This window comes from Psittacula echo, assembly GCF_963264785.1.
Source record: "Psittacula echo genome assembly, chromosome: 11".
NCBI lineage: Eukaryota > Metazoa > Chordata > Aves > Psittaciformes > Psittacidae > Psittacula > Psittacula echo.
This window is the reverse complement of record NC_137746.1, coordinates 1,539,564-1,558,003: the sequence shown is the minus strand read 5'-3', so window position 1 is coordinate 1,558,003 and position 18,440 is coordinate 1,539,564. Positions and strand designations below refer to the sequence as shown.

Genomic DNA, 18,440 nt, shown 5'->3' with positions numbered 1-18,440 from the left:
TTCCGGGAGCTGTGATCCATTTCCATCACTCTCACAAGCACGCTCTTTGCCCCCAGCCCCCTCCCTTGTCATCCGGTGATTACATCATATGGAAAATGGAAAGCTTAACTTAAACGTTCTTCCTATTGGCACTGAAAGGCACGAACGTGCCTGTGATGCCTCAGACCTAAAGGCAATCTGGGCACAAAACCCCTCACTTTTGCCCAAGCAAAAGCGCGCGCACAGAGCTGAGGGCGTGGCCAGCGCTAGCCCCGCCCCCGGGCGCGGTCCACGCGCCTCTCGTTAGTCTCGCGAGATCCGCCTCCTCCCCGCGCTCTCTTCTCTGCCGCGGCCCGACGGGATCCTTCGAGAAGTGCCCCCGCTCGGGCAGGCCCCGCCGCCGCCGCCGCGCATTTAACCGCGCCGAGCCCCGCCGCTGCCTCGCAGGCGCCGTCGCCCCTTCGTGTCGCAGCCATGTCTGTGGTGGGCATCGATCTGGGTTTCCAGAGCTGCTATGTTGCTGTGGCCCGCGCCGGCGGCATCGAGACCATCGCCAATGAGTACAGCGACCGCAGCACGCCGTGAGTGGGGCGCGGGCCGCGCTGAGGCGGCGGCCTTCAGCGGGAGGGACCGCTGCCGCCGAGCCCGGGTGTGCCGGGACGGGAGACAGCCGGGGCTGGGGGCAGTGGGTTTGCCATACAAACGCGATAGGAAACGAGCGGTACCGCGCGGCCGGCACGGAGAAAAGCTGCGGGTGCCCCTCGCTGCTCCTTTGCTTCCTGTGTAGTGTGAGCAGCGTGTGCTCCTTGAGGCAGGGCTGAGGACTGAAGGACCTGGGTCTGTGAATACGAGAAAAGCCAACCACATCTTTGCTGGAAATAATAAAGCTTAACTCTTAATAAATCTCTACACCGTGTTCCGACATCCCTGATAGCATTCCTGCCTGTTCCTCTGCAGTTCAGGCTCTCTCTCCCCAGTTCAGCCGGGCTGCGGAGGTGAACGCTGAGCTCGTGTTGAGGCTTTTAAACTCTCACTTGAAGCCAGCCACCAGGCAAGTGATGGGGAAGGGGGATGTGAGCAGCGGAGCCAGACCTCCTTTTATTCGGAAAAGGGCCTGGCTAATAGTGTAGTTCGCCGGTGAACTCGGTCTTGAAGCAGATCGCACTTCACAACGTGTGTGGTGTGTTCTAACTCTGCTGCTCTAAATAGGACTCCCAACACTTGCCTCAGGAGCACTGTGTGATGCCTGGTTTTAATAAACTTTCTGAGAGGCAGAACTGGGATAAAACTCTAAGAATAAATTGCAAAATAAAGATGGAAAAGAAACCTTCCAGTGCCTCAAACCTGGAGGGAACTGTTTGGAAAGCTCTCTTAAAAGTTACTCTCCGTTGTAGCATAGCTTTATTTTAAGTAGATGCTGAAGTAAATAGCTGTCTTAATGAGGTAGCTACATTGTCTTAGGTGGGGGTTTTTTAGGTCCTTCACATCTGTTTATAAAGACAAGAGGAGTAAAATGATCTTGCTTCTTAGTAGACAATACCTCTGCTCTGTTTGCCTGTTGCTGTCTCTAAGCAATGAATCAATGGAGAAGGAAGTTTTTAATCTGGTACCATATGCTAGAGTAAGGAATAGTCTCTGATGTGTTGTCAGTAACATGGCAGCTTAAGGGTTAGATGTGCTAGGAAAAGAGTTAATGTGAAGAACTTCAAAGCCCTCTTCTAGAAGCTCTGGGTATGTGTCCCTCAGGGAGTCGAAGTTCTGCTCGCATATATTTGAGGTAAGAATACACATATGGCTCACTGAAGCTGTATGAAGGACCTGGCATAAAGCATCTTTCAGGAAATAATCCAGTTATGAAGGGCTGAAGTGAAATTGGAAAAAAAAGAAGGAAAATGAAAATGATAAAAAGAGTTTTTAACAGGACTTAATCTCCAAGCACTGTTCTGGGGGAATGCAGAAACCATTGTGTGAGCAAACCCATCTGTAAAGGGAATACTTAATGACTTTGGCTTGGAAACAGCCTGGTTCAAAAAGCCACTGCTCAGTGTTTCTGTAGCGGGAGCTCTGGGGAAGTCATGCAAGGTGTTGTGGCAGGTTTCCTCAGGAGTCTGCTCATGGTCAGGGTTAAAGGCTATTTGCTATGATGACATCCATGTTTTGGGAAGGATTTTTAGGTATCTGTTATTGTCATTGTTTGTTTTAGTAAAGTAAACCCTGCTGAATGCACTGTATTTAGTGCAGTGGCACAATGGTGTTCTCTCTGAATCTGCTTTCAGCTCTGCACTTGGATTCTTCCAGAATCCTGTGAAATTGGAACTTTATCCAAAAGCAGCACAAAACATGTTTGTCTTTGAATACAATATTCTTAAAATGGAGAAGTGGTAGAGAGAAAGCTGGTAAAAATGGGGGGGAAGAGGGAGGTCGTCCATTATCTCTGTAGGATGAAAGTGAAATTGTAACTGAGCTTATGGTGTTGAGTGCTGGTTTTTTTACTGTAAAGGAAATGTGCTGTCAGGGGACAGGAGATATCATCTGAGGAAGTGGAAGCAGGTGGGAGTGTGAAGTGGTGCCTGCAGGAGCATTAATGAAGTTCAGAGCTCTGCTTAAGTTGCTTCATTAGACCTGTGATGACCTTCAGTGTGATTATGACTCTGCTCTAGGTGCTGTGGTTAGTTATTCAGCTCCCAGTAAATCGTGTAATAGTCTAATTCACATTTAATGAGTTAACCCTGGACCCTGTGGTAAACTGATTTGGGGAATGAGGCTGCCTCCTCCTTCCTTCCTTCTTGCAATTTAACTTAGCTTTGTCCTGGGCCTGATATGGCTGCTTGAGGCTTTGAGAGGAGAAGGGCTGGGATGGGCACAAAGGGAAGGAACGGAGCTGGGAACAATCTCATCTGTCCCACTGCAGCTCCTCAGAGAAGCCTGCCTGTTCATAAAGTGTAGTCAAGAAGACTGTTTTTGCACCTCAGGGTTTTATTCCCTGCGCATAATATGAGATACCATATCTTTGATTACTGTGCCGTCTCCTTCTATTGAGACAGACTTCTGCTTTGAGTTTTTAGTCTGGCAGGTTTTGAGAGTTCTGTGATCTCTATTAGTGGATTTGTGGTGGATGGGGCTGATGGCTTGTGAGCCTAGCAGTGAAGTAGCTGGATATCTTGTTGTCGTCCAGGAGAAAAGCAGCAATTCCTGTTCGTGTCTTTAATTCCTTTCTGGAGCCCAGAGTAAATTAATAACCAAGTTCCAGCCTGGGGCTCATGAGGTTTTTTTAACCATAAGCTCTGCAGCTTGTGTACCCTTAGTGTGGACCTTAGGGGTTGCATAGCACAGAACCTCCTCACTTTAGCTGATCCTTTGAGTAGTTGTTTCAGATAACAACAGATGCATTCAGAAGTGTTAATTCTGTTGCAGCACATTGCTTTGGGGTGGGCTTTGCCTCAGTTGTTAAGCTGTTCATAAATTGGAAGAAGATACAAACCCAATGCAATTATCTCACTGTGGTCTTCAGTTCTGGTTTTGACCATTTCTGTTTGACAGGCCAGTTCTAAACCTCAGGCTGGGATGGAATCTGTTTCTTGTGGCAGCCCTGTGGCAGAACCCTGTTGTAAAGCAGATTCTTGACCTGCTGCACAGAGAGCAGTTGAATTGTGCTGTTTCAATGTTGTGTGAATAGTAACAATCTACTTGATTCATGGCATTCTTTTTTCCCCAGTTAGTTTACCTCAGTGGTATGAGGAACTTGGATTGGAGGGCTGGATTTAATTTTGTTAAGTATATAAATAAAGAGGCTTAATAGGAGCAGGAATCCCTCCAGAATGGAGGGGGTTTATTCTGTGTTTTTCAGACCTGCAGGCTGTCACAAGTAGCTTGGCATGAAGTATGGTTTTTCTTTCTGTAATCTGTATTATTGCAGTGAATGCAGATGAAACTCAAGCACCAATTTTTCTCTGCAGGTTTGCTTTCTGACTGAAAATTTGAGTTAGCATTTGGTACAGATATGTGGGAATGATTTCCTGAATACCTGATTTACTTCCTGTATGTCTTCTGAACAGTTGAATGTTTCCTGTATTATTAGTGAACAACTTATCTTTGAGTGGCTTTAGATACATAACTACTGAGTTAAAGGGTGTCTCCCCAGTTACTATATAGATGTACAGCTTGAAGCAGCATGAGTTAAGTTTGGGTTCAGTGCTGTGCTGCTGTGCAGAGCATTGTTCTGACTGAGCTGAAAGTTCCTGTTTCTTCCCAGAATTCACAGAATTTCTGTGCATATATTGCAGTGAGTGACCAGCTCCTCAACAGACCAAATACTGTTTATAATCTGTGATATTATCAGTGTTTCTCAACAAGATAAGCAGTGCAGTTCTACCAGTCACTTACTGTCAATCTTTCCTTTAATTACAGGTCATGTATATCCTTTGGACCTAAGAACCGCTCTATTGGTGCTGCAGCTAAAAGCCAGGTGAGTGTGTAGGTTGGGTAAGTCAGTAGCTGAGGAGCAGGATGTATTGTTTGATCAGGGAAGGTGACAGATGTCTCTGAGCTGGCATCTTGGTGTCTCCGTAATGTGTGAACAGCTGAGCTGAATTCAGCTGCTCAGCATGTAATGCTGCTCTGGCATCTTTGGTAGGAAGCTCAGGGTTGATCATTGCATATGATGAAGTATGGGAAAAAAAAAAGATACATAGTTTTCCCTCTTCTGAAATGCTGATAAATACTAATTAGAATTTACATTTGCAACCTAGAAAGCAAAGAGTGCTTCAGTCTACCTTAGCTTATTCTAGTTTGTGTGTCTTATGATAGCTTTTAATTATGTGACTGCATTCTGTGGAATTCCATTAAGTGCATAGTTCTGGCAGAAAGGGGTCATACTTGAGTGTAAATATATCTTTCTTGACTCTGTGGTTGAGTTACAATCTAGACGTCTGTCTCGGGCATTCTTGCTTATGCTTTGAGTGTCTGTTGGTGTAGGTAGGTAAATATGATTGAAGGACACAGAAAAAGTGAAGCTGACTTGTCCTACTTCACATTTGGCTCCTGCTGTGTCATGTCTTGTGTTGCTGTGAAACCCCTATAAAATGTGACTATTTTTTTCTTTGAAGTCCTCTACAGGAAGTGACTATTCAAACACTTGGTTTTTCTTAGCCTAAAATACCTAGAGATGGGTGAAGATTCATTATCTAGAATACAAAAATGACTGGACACAACCATGTTATTCAAGAACAGAACAACTGTACTAGAACTAAATACAGATGTTTTTTCTGGGATTGAGTGTCTGCTTAGCTTAAAGAAAAGCATTGATACAGAGATCCAGTAGAGATGAGGTATGTCCTGCAGAAACTAAACTTATACAACATCAAACCCAGGTTATGTAGGAAAATAGACACTTGACTAAAACTGCATCACAGGTAAATGTTACATGGTACAGTGTTGTCTGCTCAGTGAACTGCTCTGGTGTCTTGCTGTAATGTAAATTAAAGAATTAAACAAGCTTACTTTCACCATGTGAAAACAGGCTGTAACTTCTTTCATTTCTCCATTTGCACTGATCTCTGCTATTAATAAAAGACTTGTCAGTTAAATCAAATTGACAGTAGCATCTTGGGGCTGTCTTGACTTTTTAAAGCTTCATGACCATGTCCTTGAACTGTTTTGTGGGAATACCTGTGTTAACTGTCACGTGCATGTGATGAACCTGAACTGGAGTTTACATCAACATACGTGTTTTGTTTGTGGAATTACTGGCTGTGCTGTGATAGAAAGGTGGAGTGTAGGAAACAGGTAAAGGGGAAGGACACTTTGCTGACATTTACAATTACACTGTGACAATGGAGTACTGTTTTAATCAGATGTTGATAGAATCTTGGCTCAGTTTCCTAGCATACATTTTATTTTAAATCTCAAATTCCTGTAGGTTCCGTGAGTGATCAGAGGGAAGGTGCCTTCTAGCAACTGCCCTGATACAAGATACAAATGACAAAGCTCTGCTGGTGGGAGAGGCATGAGAACAAAACTCTGTCTTCTGTTTGAAATTCAGATGTTGCCCTGACATATCGTATTAAAGATTTCTTTTCCTCTAGGTTATTTCAAATGCAAAGAATACAGTACAAAGTTTTAAAAGATTTCATGGTCGTGCATTCTCAGATCCCTTTGTTCAAGCTGAAAAAGCAAGCCTTGCCTATGAACTTGTCCAGCTGCCAACAGGCTCAACTGGCATCAAGGTAAGTCTGGCAGATTTGAAAAAGAGCCAGAGGAGGAAACTGATAAAGCTCCCCCTTTAGTCTCTTTATTTGAAATCTCCTTGCTGTAGTTTCTGTTCTCTTGTGAATGGAAAATCTCAAATAGGGAATGAAAGGCTAATAATGCAGATGGTCTCTCCAGGTGTTAGGTGAGACTGCATTTAGTTATACAGCTTCACTGCCTTGCAAAGCCCACACCAACAGCTGTAGCAGTGCTTTTTACCTTTCCCTCCACGGTGAATCTGGAAGACAAGTTACTTGACCAGTGGACTTATTTAGCTACTGTCCAGATACTGCAAAGGTGTGAGAAGTCAGCTTAGTCCTTCAGCTGAAATGGTAAAAATTGGTCCTTTTCTACAACGGCTGATCTTCTGATTTGGATTTTAGCAATAATTGATGAACTTACCCTCATCCCTGCTGGTCTGGGATATCCTAGGCACTGCTTACAAATTGGGGTTAAACCATAAAATGTGCAGAGCAGCTTTGTGTATGTGAATTGAAATGTGCATTCCAGTGTTTATCTCACAATTGCTGTGCACGAGCCAGGCCCTCAATGAGAAGCTTGTACAGAGCTAGATTACTGTCTGAGCTTGCTTTTAGTAAAGGCTCTTTCTTGCATGTGTTACTTATGTGTGTAGCTCGTGGGTTGTGCTGTAGTGTAACCTGTGTGCACGATTCTTTTTTGAAGGCCATGTATATGGAAGAAGAAAGAAACTTTACTATTGAACAGGTGACAGGAATGCTTCTTACCAAGCTAAAAGAGACTGCTGAGAATGCGCTCAAGAAGCCTGTAGTTGACTGTGTTGTTTCTGTAAGTATGTGATGGTAACCAGGTCTTACCTATTTGGTTGGCATCATAAACTGAAATGATGGCAGCATGAAATTGCCCATGAGACTTGAATATTCAGGTATTTGTCTTTTCCGTTTAAAATGAATCTTTCTCCCATCTCTTCAACTCTAGACTTACTTCATTAATGGCGAAATGTCTTAAAATGCTGCTAATCAGCAGCATAAGTAATATTTGATACCTGTTTCTGGTTCTTTGCTCCTAAAATGAGTGGCTTGACATAGGGTGAAAAAAACTTTACAAGAAGTAACTTTGTCTCAACTGAAGCCAACACTGAATTTGCAGGGTACCTCAGGTGTGCTCTATACTGATTCTTTACAGACACTTCAGCTGTTTGCTGAAGGTGGCTATTCTAAATGCTTATATTGGATATCTGATCATCTTGCAGGTTCCTTCTTTCTACACAGATGCAGAAAGGAGATCTGTGATGGATGCTACACAGATCGCTGGTCTCAACTGTCTGAGACTGATAAATGAAACAACTGCAGGTAGCATCTTCTTTTCTCTCCCTTGCTTAATACTGTAGTTGTATTAGATAAAAGGGCTTGTAATCTGTCAGTGGTCTGTGTCCTCTGGAGTTACTGCTGCTTTTGTAAACTTACAATGTATTAGTTGATCATAAAGTTCCTTGAGCTCTGTTCTGTTATTTCATTGCTTTACAGAGGCATAAAGATATTTCCTGAGTACCTGTTCTGATGCAGCTACTGGGGGGGGCTTATGTTGTTTTATATTCTTCCATGTCCCTTTAGCAGTGGGAATTTTGTTTAACAAGAAACCAGTTTCTGTAGCTTGAAAATGAAGGTGAAATGCTGATTATCTTTACTGATGACTCACTTAAGGAATTACGGAACTGAATATCCTGACTACAGTCTCTGCTTCTTGTCTCTGTGTAGTTGCCCTGGCATACGGGATCTATAAGCAAGACCTGCCTGCCTTGGAAGAGAAGCCACGGAATGTTGTTTTTGTGGATATGGGGCATTCTGCATATCAAGTTTCTGTTTGTGCATTCAACAAAGGAAAGCTGAAAGTAAACAATCAGTTCTGCATCCATTTTAATCACCAGTAGCAATATTCACCAGTGCGTACAGGGCCTGTGACAGGCAAGCTTGCTTGTCTTTACACTGTGCATCCAGACAGCTCAGTTCTTACTCTTAAAGTTGCTCTTTGTCTGGAGTTAAAAGTAGGGCAGGGAACTAGAGAGCTTTTGAGTAGCGTGTGGAGGAAGCAAACATGCCTTAATCAGCAGATTTTGGCAAAGAATAAAAAGCCTGAATTAAACTGTGTAGTCAGAAATTATCATATCTGACTGGATGCTGCTTTCAGAGAATACTCCAGTTCAGTCATGAGAGTGAGCATGAAAGCAGGCATTCCTAGGATGCTTTAAGTGTCATGTTTTAAACATTAACTGCGGGGCTCATGTGAAAGAGCAAAAACATTCTAATTACTCTAAGCTTTGAGTGGAAGGTAAGCAAGTTACAGTGTGAGCTGCCAAAGCATTACTGTTCTCAGCATTTCTTAGTGGCCTTTTTACAATTACAGTCTGGGCTTTTGCAGTTCCAGTAACTGAATCTGTTGGAGAAACAAACCTAAACTTTCAAGCACAGGGCAGTGAAATGCAGAGAGGGCAAGAGTTCTGGAAGCATTGGTTTTGTTGAAGTTCTGTTTTCTCTTGTAAAGAAATGTGACCTACTTTGTGTTTCTCTGATTTAAACACTGTAACCACAGAAGTATGGAAGGGATGCCTCTGAGTATAGAATGGAGAGCTGGGCAGCAAGGCAGCTAAAACAGTGTAGAGGCCAAACCTAGTCTGGAGGTGTATTGAGAATAATGGGATACTTCACTGATTTCTGTTCCTTAAAAAATCGGGTCCAACATGTTTAAAGTGCAGAATCAGCTGGGGTGGATGGGCCACAGCTGTTCTTTGCAGATAATCCCCTCATCAGAAATGAGCACCTATTTGTGAGAGTTAATAGCATTTATTCTCTCCAGGTTTTATTCTTAGCTTGTTCTGGCCTTATGAGGCATCAAAAATTAATCTAGGAGATGACTCAAACTGGCAGTGGCTGAGCAGAATTTGGGAACTGATGGTGTGCTTACAGTACAAGCTACTGAACAGATTGTGCTGCTGAGCCTTGCCCTAGCTTCCTAAATTGCCTCTGAAAGTTGTCACCTTGCTATAGGAAGGCTGGGGGCCCAAAGCTGCTTTTAGCATTTGGTACATGGGGTTTTTCTCCTGTGAAAATTGCCATTCAGAGAGGGGTCTCATGTTTGTGAAGGTGCCAGAATTTGTCCAAGGTAATGGTGGTTCTGTCTCCCAACAGCACTTTGAACACATCTGATACCAGCTACAACAGGCACAGGATGCTCATGGCTTAGACTTGGTAGGCTTTAAAAGAAGACCAAAGGCATCTCAGGATGTGTACATCTGTTACTGCAGATGTTGGTAATGTAATTGCTACTTAGGTTGCCTTGAAATAGAATAGAATAGCTTAGTTGTTGCCAGCAGTGTCTGAAGTGTGAAAGCTGAGTATGGGACATTTATTTGGACATTATTATGGGAGATTTATTGTTTGGACTAGGTTGGGATTCTAGATGAGGCTTATCAAAAGAAACTCCTCACTGCAAGGGCAGAGTGAAAAATGACCTGTACTGGATTCTTCTGTTGTGGCTGCACCAGTGTAATTCTTCCTCAGCAGTAACATTGTGGTACTTGCTTTAATTTCAAATTGACTATATTTGAAACAAAGAAATGCTTTGATGTTAACTGCTAACTGGTGTCACTGAGTAATGAGAAACTGTGCCATTACTGAAGAGTTCCATTTCTTTAAGGTTCTTGCTACGGCATTTGACACAACACTTGGAGGCAGGAAGTTTGATGAGATGTTAGTTGAATACTTCTGTGAAGAATTTGGCAAGAAATACAAACTGGACATCAAGTCCAAGATCCGGGCACTGCTGAGGCTGTCCCAGGAGTGTGAGAAGCTGAAAAAGCTGATGAGTGCGAATGCCTCTGACCTCCCAATGAATATAGAGTGCTTCATGAATGACATAGATGTCTCTGGAACAATGAACAGGTAATGCTTATACTCGAAGCTTCATTCACAATGCTTCAATCAAGAAACTTAGCACTTCAAGCTTAGTATGAAGTGCTGGTGCTTAGGGCTGGGAGGAGGTGGAAACGTAAGAGAGTGTGTGTGGGGGTGCTGCTAAGAATGATGATGTTTAGAGGCTGGCCAGTGGCCTTGAGCTAGGAGGAAGGGCTGTGAGTGTTGCAAGTGTGCCTAGATTACTAGAGCAAAGTTTGTGGGAGAACTTACTTCGTAAGTATAAAACTAGGACTGGGGGAGGGAAAACCCTGCAGCATGTAGCTACAGCGGCATTTTTCTGGGTTTGGCATCCTATTGTATTTGCAGTATTAACTTCTGGTTTGCTATAGCTTGATTTATGGTTTCCTCCAACAGAAGCAAATTTTTAGAGATGTGTGATGGGCTGCTTGCAAGAGTAGAGCCACCCCTTCGCAGTGTGCTGGAGCAAGCCAGTAAGTGATCGTGCATTCTGTGTTCTGCATACAGGAAAGACATCCTTATCACAAGCTTCCTTTGGGTCTTGATAAGGCTCAGACAGGTGCATTTAGCACAGCTAACAATTTCTTGCTTAGCAGTTACAAGCTTTAAACCTTTTCACACAAGGTAAGCATCTGAAAGTCTTATTGCTTGGAAACATAGACAACAAGCTTAAGTAATGGTTGGTGTAAACATCTAGTTTATGATGTCAGCATATTCATGTAAAACAGTCTAAAAACTAATGTCTGACTCCTTTCTAGAGTTGAAGAAGGAGGATATTTATGCAGTAGAGATAGTTGGTGGTACCACAAGGATCCCCGCTGTAAAAGAGAAGATCAGTAAATTTTTTGGCAAAGAAGTCAGTACAACTTTGAATGCAGATGAGGCTGTGGCACGAGGGTGTGCGCTGCAGGTAACAAGTGCTGTTTGTTTTAGCTCTGAGTATTGTTACTGAAATCACAAGTATTTGAGACAGGGTCCACAAGTAGCATGAAGGATACTTCTTGTGTATCCTAGAATGGATTCAAATAAGCTTCAGGAAAGCAGTTGGAAGAATGAGAATAGCAGCTTTAAGCAATTCCTTTGTGCTATTTGTGTAAGCCAAATCAGAAGATAAGTGTAGCTTGTTGAAGTGAAGCAGAGAGCATGTTTCAGTGTGGTTGGGAATTGGTAGTCTGATAAAGCTCATGCGTTTTGTCTTCCAGGCTCCTTTGGGGGCCCAAGTTAAACAGGGGAAAACCTTTTTTTGTTACAGCACTACTGATAAACTTGTGATATTAAGCAATTGCTTAATAACATGGATGGGAATGAAAGCTTAGCTTCTTGCTAATGGGAATCTGTGTCCTGAGCTGGAATCAGCCACTTTAATGGCTTAAGCAGTAGTAAATAATAGTTACTAGTGCTACTGTATCTTGAATGCACTTTAATTTTGCTCTGGTCACCTCACTTTCCAAATGTTTAACGTGTGGTTACAGCTCTGTTCAGTCAGTGGTATGAGCTGTACGGATCTGCTTAAAGAAAGTTTTCTGTTAGGGTATGCAGATAGCCTGGTACTGTTTCATTGTAGAAAGTAACTTTACTTGAGGTTTCCTGATCTCTTATGTGGGCACAAAACCCACTTCAGTAGCCTAACCATAGCAGACCAAACAACATGACTCTAAGGCAGAACTTGAGTATTTCTATTTTTGGAGTGATCAGATTAGGACAGCTATTAGCTTCCCTTTAACTAAAGTAAATCTACGTATGAAGCTGCATAAATAGCCACTTGCTGAATTAAGTCACTGTTCACCTGAAGGTTGAATGTTTTTAACATGGCTCTTGTGTTCTTTCAGTGTGCTATTTTATCTCCAGCTTTCAAAGTGAGGGAATTCTCTATCACAGATTTGATACCGTATCCTATTTCTTTACGATGGAATTCACCAGCAGAGGAGGGGTTAAGGTAAAAAGAAGTTCAGTTTGCTTGCATGATTATGTACAGCTTAAAACTGAATGATGACAACTGGAGTAAATAATGCTTCTAGAGCAGTGCTCAGTTAACAAATCAAATGCTGATACTTTTTCTGAAGTTAATGGAGGGCAGTTTAGCACTTCCTACATGGCTGTTGGCCTTACTCTAACCTAGAAGGTTTGGAGACTCTTCTTGTCACTTCTTAAAGAAGCTTTTCTGTAAGGAATAAGGGTATGTAGAAAAGTTTTGTTAACTTCATCAGATTCATTAGCCATGCACTGAAGGATTGCTCTGTTTTCTCTTGCAGTGACTGCGAGGTCTTTCCCAAGAACCATGCTTCCCCGTTTTCTAAGGTCCTCACCTTCTACAGAAAGGAGCCTTTTACTCTGGAGGCATACTACAGTTGTCCCAAGGAGCTGCCTTACCCAGATCCTGCTATAGGTTAAGACCATTCTTTAATCATTTCTTAATGGCTATGTAAAAGTTTCAGGACTTCTGGCTGATTATATAGTCTGGAAAGTGCAGTGGGGATAGGTTTCCAAAGTCATGGGTCTACAGTAAGATGAGTGGAGTAATACGAAGTTTATGGACAAATAGGCTAAATAAAGATCATCCTGATGTTGGAACAAACCTGAAAGTGGTGCACTGAGAGTTACGCTGTCTTTAATGTTGTTTTACAGCACACCATAGAGAATTCTAATAGCTGTGTATCCTAGCACTGCTGAGTAAAAAAATTGACTTGCTTGGCTTGAGTAGGATTTGATACCCTCTTGAGTGCATTGCAGTGATCCGTTGTCAGCAACAGTCAGGTTTTACTTCACATTTAGTGATTAAGTTAATCAAATGGTATCTTTTTTTTTTCTCTCTGGGATTGCTTAGCTCACTTCTTGGTTCAGAAGGTCACTCCTCAAACAGATGGATCCAGTTCAAAAGTGAAAGTCAAAGTCAGAGTAAATATCCACGGTATCTTCAGTGTCTCAAGTGCATCTTTAGTGGAGGTTCATAAATCTGATGACAATGAAGAGCCTATGGAAACAGACCAGCATGCAAAAGAGGAAGAGGTAGTAGACTGTTGCTCTTAGTACTTGGCCAGTTGTGCTTAATCAGCCTTCTAAGTTCTGGGAAGTTTCTAATACTTGTGTAAGGATTTAGTAGATACCTCCAACAACTAAAATAAAGATGTGATCAAGTACTAATTGAAGTATGTTACACCAGTGACAGATCCGCTTGATGCCAGGACTGTGGGGTATAAATAAAATTCCTAATTGTGGAGCTGTTGCTTGCCTAGATTAGAAGCTTGTAACTTATGTCTTGAGACTCTAGGTTTCATTCTGTTCCTTTTGCCAAAGAGCACTAGGTGATGTGAGCAGCCAGGAGCTGAAGCAGTGATCTGCATATGCCTTGTTTAATATGTCAAATTGGATATCTTTATGAATTTCAGAAGATGCAAATAGATCAGGAAGAGCAGCAGAAGACTGAAGAACAACAGCAGGCCCAACCTGAAAATAAGGCTGAGTCAGAAGAAATGGAGGTAATGTCAACATTTGAGACTTCTGTTTTACAGGATACACTTACACACTACATATTCCTATGAATCTTCCAGAAGTGTATTTGCTGCTTTTGTCATAGCTCTGGAAGCTGAACTTTGAATGTATGGGTAGTCTGCGTTGTGATTAGAGCTTTGGAAGTGCATAACTGGCATGGATAATTAATTGCAGACCTGGCAAGTGTTCTAGTACTGATAAAATGAGTGAACTCTCCTCTTTGTGTAGCTTTCCATAACTTAAATACTAGAGAAGTATCAAGTTATTGACTACACTGCTGGGGTGTTTTCAGTGTGCCTAGGAAAAGCCAGTAGTTGCCTTCACTACCTCTGACTAGGAGCTGCACTGTCAGCATGACAGGTAGTATGTAGCTCTGATGCTGAGGTGCACCAACTCAATTGTACTTTCTCTATTATTAGTCTTGAATACTCAGTGTGAACTGGCTGGTGATGTTCTTACCTTGAATATATTTCTTTAATGCAGACTACTCAGGCTGACTTGAAAGACAAGAAAGTGGATCAACCACCTCAAGCCAAGAAGGCTAAAGTAAAGACAACCACTGTGGACCTCCCCATTGAGAACCAGTTGGTGTGGCAGATAGGGAAGGATATGCTGAACTTATTCATTGAGAACGAGGTAAACTCTTACTTGCTAAAGTTAACATTTCACTGGTTGAGCTCCAGAAATTCTGCGGTTTGAACATGGTTAATGGATAAGGATAATCAAGGAAAGATGGAAAGGCTCATGCGTTTTTGGTGAGGTAAAGATATCTTCTTCCCATTAGTCAATGCTGTAACTTTCCTTGAAGAGGGGTTCTGCAGAAAGTCAGTTCACAGGTTGGTTACTTCTGAGATCACCTGCAGTTAAAGGTGCTCAATGGCTGCTGCCATCAGGGCGAAAGTTCCTCAACCAGAGGAAGATTTGTTGGGTATCCCACCAAAACTGACGTGAATCTTCATACATGTGCTGTGTTTAGAACAGTTCTGTAAATCACACTATTCCAAAATCTTCAGTCGAAGTTAAGCTTTTAAGGTATCCTAGCAGTATATTTTAAATAACTACCTTTTTTGGCTAACTAACTTGACAACTCATTCACAGGGTAAAATGATAATGCAGGATAAACTAGAGAAGGAGAGGAATGATGCCAAGAATGCTGTGGAAGAATATGTGTATGATATGAGAGACAAACTCTGCGGTATTTATGAGAAGTTCGTTAATGAAGATGTAAGTATTGCTTACTTGGTATCTTCTGATGGCTTTCACTACAATCAGCAGTTGTATTGTCATAACCTGTGAGCTGTGTCAGATGCTATCTTTACCTAGACTGTCTTCAGACTTTAAATGAGGAGAAATAGCTTTTAAACTTTCTGGCTATGCAGATAACTATTTAAATATGGCCTGAGTACCAGCAGGTAGTACCCAGCATACATGGTGTGTTCTCTTCCAAAGCAGTTGCATCAATTAAGGTATTATCAGAGTGTATGTTTTGAGACTGAAACAGACTAGGTGCATGTGCACAATGGCTTTAAGCTTTTCATGCATCTTGTTCTATTCCGGTTCTTCGTCAGTATTTAGGTAGTGTAAAGAATAAAAACCTCAAAGACAGCCCTACCTGGGCACAAAATCATGGGGTTGGTCTGACTAAATGTGGGTACCTGTGTCTGGACAGGTTGCCCTAAAAATCTCATGGTGTTATTAATTAGCTTTCCTTGTTGTACTAATGGAGCTTGGTGTGTAATTAATAAAACTGAGTTAGGAGACACTGGTAATCCGGTGAGTCTCTGCAAACTCATGCCTGGATGCCTGTTGATGGCAGTGGGAGCCTTGCCTTGTAGAGCCCAGGCAGCTCCATCAGAGTCAGAAGTGGGCCAAGTTGAGTGGGATTCATCACTCCCTCACTAAAGATGAGTTTGTCTGTTCTCAGGCTTGCTTGTGAACTGATGAAAATGTGAATAGAAAAATAAAGGTGGGGGGAATAGGCTTCTGTGTGACAGTATTGGTATAAACTGTGATGGAGGGTTCTTCCTTAGCCCTGGTCTCCACCACAGAGCCATATTGAAGGATATCTGATTTCTCATTAAAATAGAGTTTCAAACAAATTCCCACATTTTTAGACTGTAACCCTTCCAGAAAGGTTCTGAGCATCGTTTAATACCATCTAACAGAATATTTCACCTACCTGTTTTGTGTGGTTGCTTCAGGACAGAAACAGTTTCACACTGAAGCTGGAGGATACAGAAAATTGGCTTTATGAAGATGGTGAAGACCAACCCAAGCAAATTTACATTGACAAGTTGGTGGAATTGAAGGTAAGTGGTTCTTGGATGCAGTAAGTTCCAGTGGGAGTGTGGAGAGCTTTGTTCAGGTGGGGAGCTATGAGAGCTCTGCTGATGCAGTGATGAACACTGCTAACAAGCTGCTTAGTTTGCTCATTAATAAGCACATGAGGAACCAGGTCTCCAGTAAACCTGTAGCAGTGCAGGGTTGAGGGAGACTCAGTCTTTGCTGTAAGTAGGGGGAATAGTAGAAGTTCCAAGGGGTTCAGAAGTGTTGATGTACCCTGTCAGATCGTGCAGGATCATGGCTGTGTGGGTTTTGATACCTGCTGTTCTCTGTTTCAGGCTCTGGGTCAGCCTATTCAGGCAAGATACCAAGAATCGGAGGAAAGACCAAAAGCATTTGAGGAATTAGGGAAGCACATTCAGCAGTACATGAAAACTGTTCTTGCTTTCAGAGCAAAGGTATTTATGTATTGAATTTCTGGCAAATACAAGCAAGTGCTACAGATCTTTTCTGCATTTTAAGTAAGTTCCTTCAGAAAGCTGATGCACCCTCCTGGCTGTATTTTCAAAAGTGGATGTTGGCTTGAAAACCTGACAGTCTCTTAAGTCCATGAGGTGTTGATTTCCTCATGGACTTCAGCTCTCTGGTAAGAGCTGTGGGTGATAAGCTGAACTGCTCTGCTGGCCCCAAAAGCCTCCTGGCTCAATGGGTCTTTCTGGTGTGTGGGAGCTCAAGTCTGGGGAGATCAGCATGCAGCTCACTTGTGCAAATACTGGTTTTGAACAGCTACTCCTGATTTGCTGTTTCAGGATGAACAGTATGACCACCTGGATGAAGCAGATGTGGCGAAAGTGGAGAAGAGCACGAATGAAGCTACGGAGTGGATGAACAACCACCTTAATCTCCAGAACAAGAGAAGTCTTACGTTGGACCCAGTGATAAAAGCTAAGGACATACAAGCCAAGATTAAAGTAAGTCTTCGTATATAATTCATTTCCATGAATCTTTCTGATTATTGGTCTAGTTTGTCGTGCTCAGAGAGACCCTAAGGTAAGAAATCTGGTGACTGGGTGTTAATCTCTTAATTGTTGGGGAGCATCTGCCTGTGGCTCAAGTATCTAGCTGGTGGCAAAGTTCACCTGAGCAACAGGTTGAAGTAGAGCTGTTGTTGGATAAACCCACTTCTAACTGTGTTTTACTTGATTTCCAGGAATTGACAAGTATTTGCAATCCTATTGTCCGGAAACCCAAACCCAAAGTTGAGCTCCCAAAGGAGGAGCAGAAGCCTCCTGAACCCAATGGACCTGTGGATGGGCAGGGTGAAATCAACACCGCTGCCCCCACCACCGAGCAGAGCGCTGCTGCCCCCCCAGCTGCTGAGAAGAAGCTTCCAGAGATGGACATTGACTGAGTTTCAGCACCTGTTTATATTATGGCGAACTACAATAAAGCTTTAAGTTGTCAACTTTGTATGTTCTGAATACAGAGTGAAGGAAGTGCATACCACAGTGCACGTAGGAACTCCTGGAGAGGTTCGGTCAGTGCGTCAACTCTGATGCTCAGTGTCTTGCTCAGATAAGCAGCATTTCTTGCCATTATGGTTGTATTTAGAAGTGTTTGGTATTCTTACTAGACCTTTAGGAACAGCCCTAAGCTCATTCTCTATTTGTAGTGTCCATGGTGAGTTGGCCTTGATGTAGAGGGGTGAGACAGCAGCACTGTTCTAGGATCCTACCTGCAGGTGCCCCTGGTCTGTGGTTCTCTGTTCAGTTCCCCTCCCTAGTGGCACAGTGGCACTCGGTGCCATGTCCTCTGGTGTGGGAGCTGCTGGGGACTGGGGGAAGCTCCCACCAGAGGCTAAGGCAGAGCCTTTCCATCACTAACCTTTGCTGTAGTGTTAACACTGCTCAGCTGACTCGTGCACTCCAACAGCACCTGGTTACACGAGGTTGCAAAGCAGGGCCTGGTACCATCATGTTAATGGGTACCCTCACATCATGGATCTGCATCCCTGGCATCCATTCAGAGAGGAGGAGCTCCTGTGGATCCATGAATGCACCCCCCCTGATCAGACAATGTAGGCTTCTCTCTAATGAAATTAGCTGCAAGTAGAAAGAGTGAATACTTGTGTTTCTGCTGCCTGCACTGAGCGTTGGCTCTGACTTGCTCCTAACTCTTCCAAGGAATATGCTTGCTTCCATGGGGATATGCTTGCTTCCATGAGGCCTTCAGTTGGAATGCTTGGGGTTTGGTTTGGCTTTTTTTTTTCCCCAGGAAAAGGAAGACCTGACACATTTTGGCTTTTTTTTCTTTTCTATGAACTTTATGCAATGATTTGCTTCTAGTACTGATTGTCATTAATCTTGCAAACATTAATTTGTATCTGTTAAATCCAAACCTGGAACACCCATTCAGATACTGCAAGAAATAAATGCACTGGATTCTACCCCATCACCTTCTCCAGCTCTTGATTGCAATGCAGAGGCAGGGCTGCGTCCTTCCCACCTGTGCAAGGCACAGCTCAAAGCCTTTAAT

The 18,440-nt window shown here is 42.9% G+C and overlaps 1 protein-coding gene across 2 annotated transcripts; it reads left to right on the top strand.

The window, feature by feature from the left end:
- The first annotated feature begins 352 nt into the window (after positions 1-352).
- Positions 353-18,348, top strand: HSPA4 (heat shock protein family A (Hsp70) member 4). Of its 2 annotated transcripts, XM_080627235.1 has the most exons (19): positions 353-560; positions 4,387-4,444; positions 6,063-6,203; positions 6,910-7,032; positions 7,457-7,556; positions 7,962-8,095; positions 9,898-10,142; positions 10,530-10,606; positions 10,892-11,043; positions 11,963-12,069; positions 12,386-12,519; positions 12,958-13,139; positions 13,520-13,609; positions 14,106-14,258; positions 14,721-14,846; positions 15,824-15,931; positions 16,244-16,363; positions 16,715-16,876; positions 17,116-18,348. In XM_080627235.1, exons 1-19 carry the CDS (start codon positions 454-456, stop codon positions 17,314-17,316), a joined length of 2,520 nt encoding a protein of 839 aa, XP_080483361.1. In that variant the 5' UTR covers positions 353-453; the 3' UTR covers positions 17,317-18,348. The 2 variants fall into 2 exon arrangements, with proteins under 2 accessions (XP_080483361.1, XP_080483362.1); XM_080627236.1 differs by lacking the exon at positions 353-560 and having other exon boundaries at positions 4,416-4,444; positions 6,127-6,203.
- The last annotated feature ends 92 nt before the right edge of the window (positions 18,349-18,440 follow it).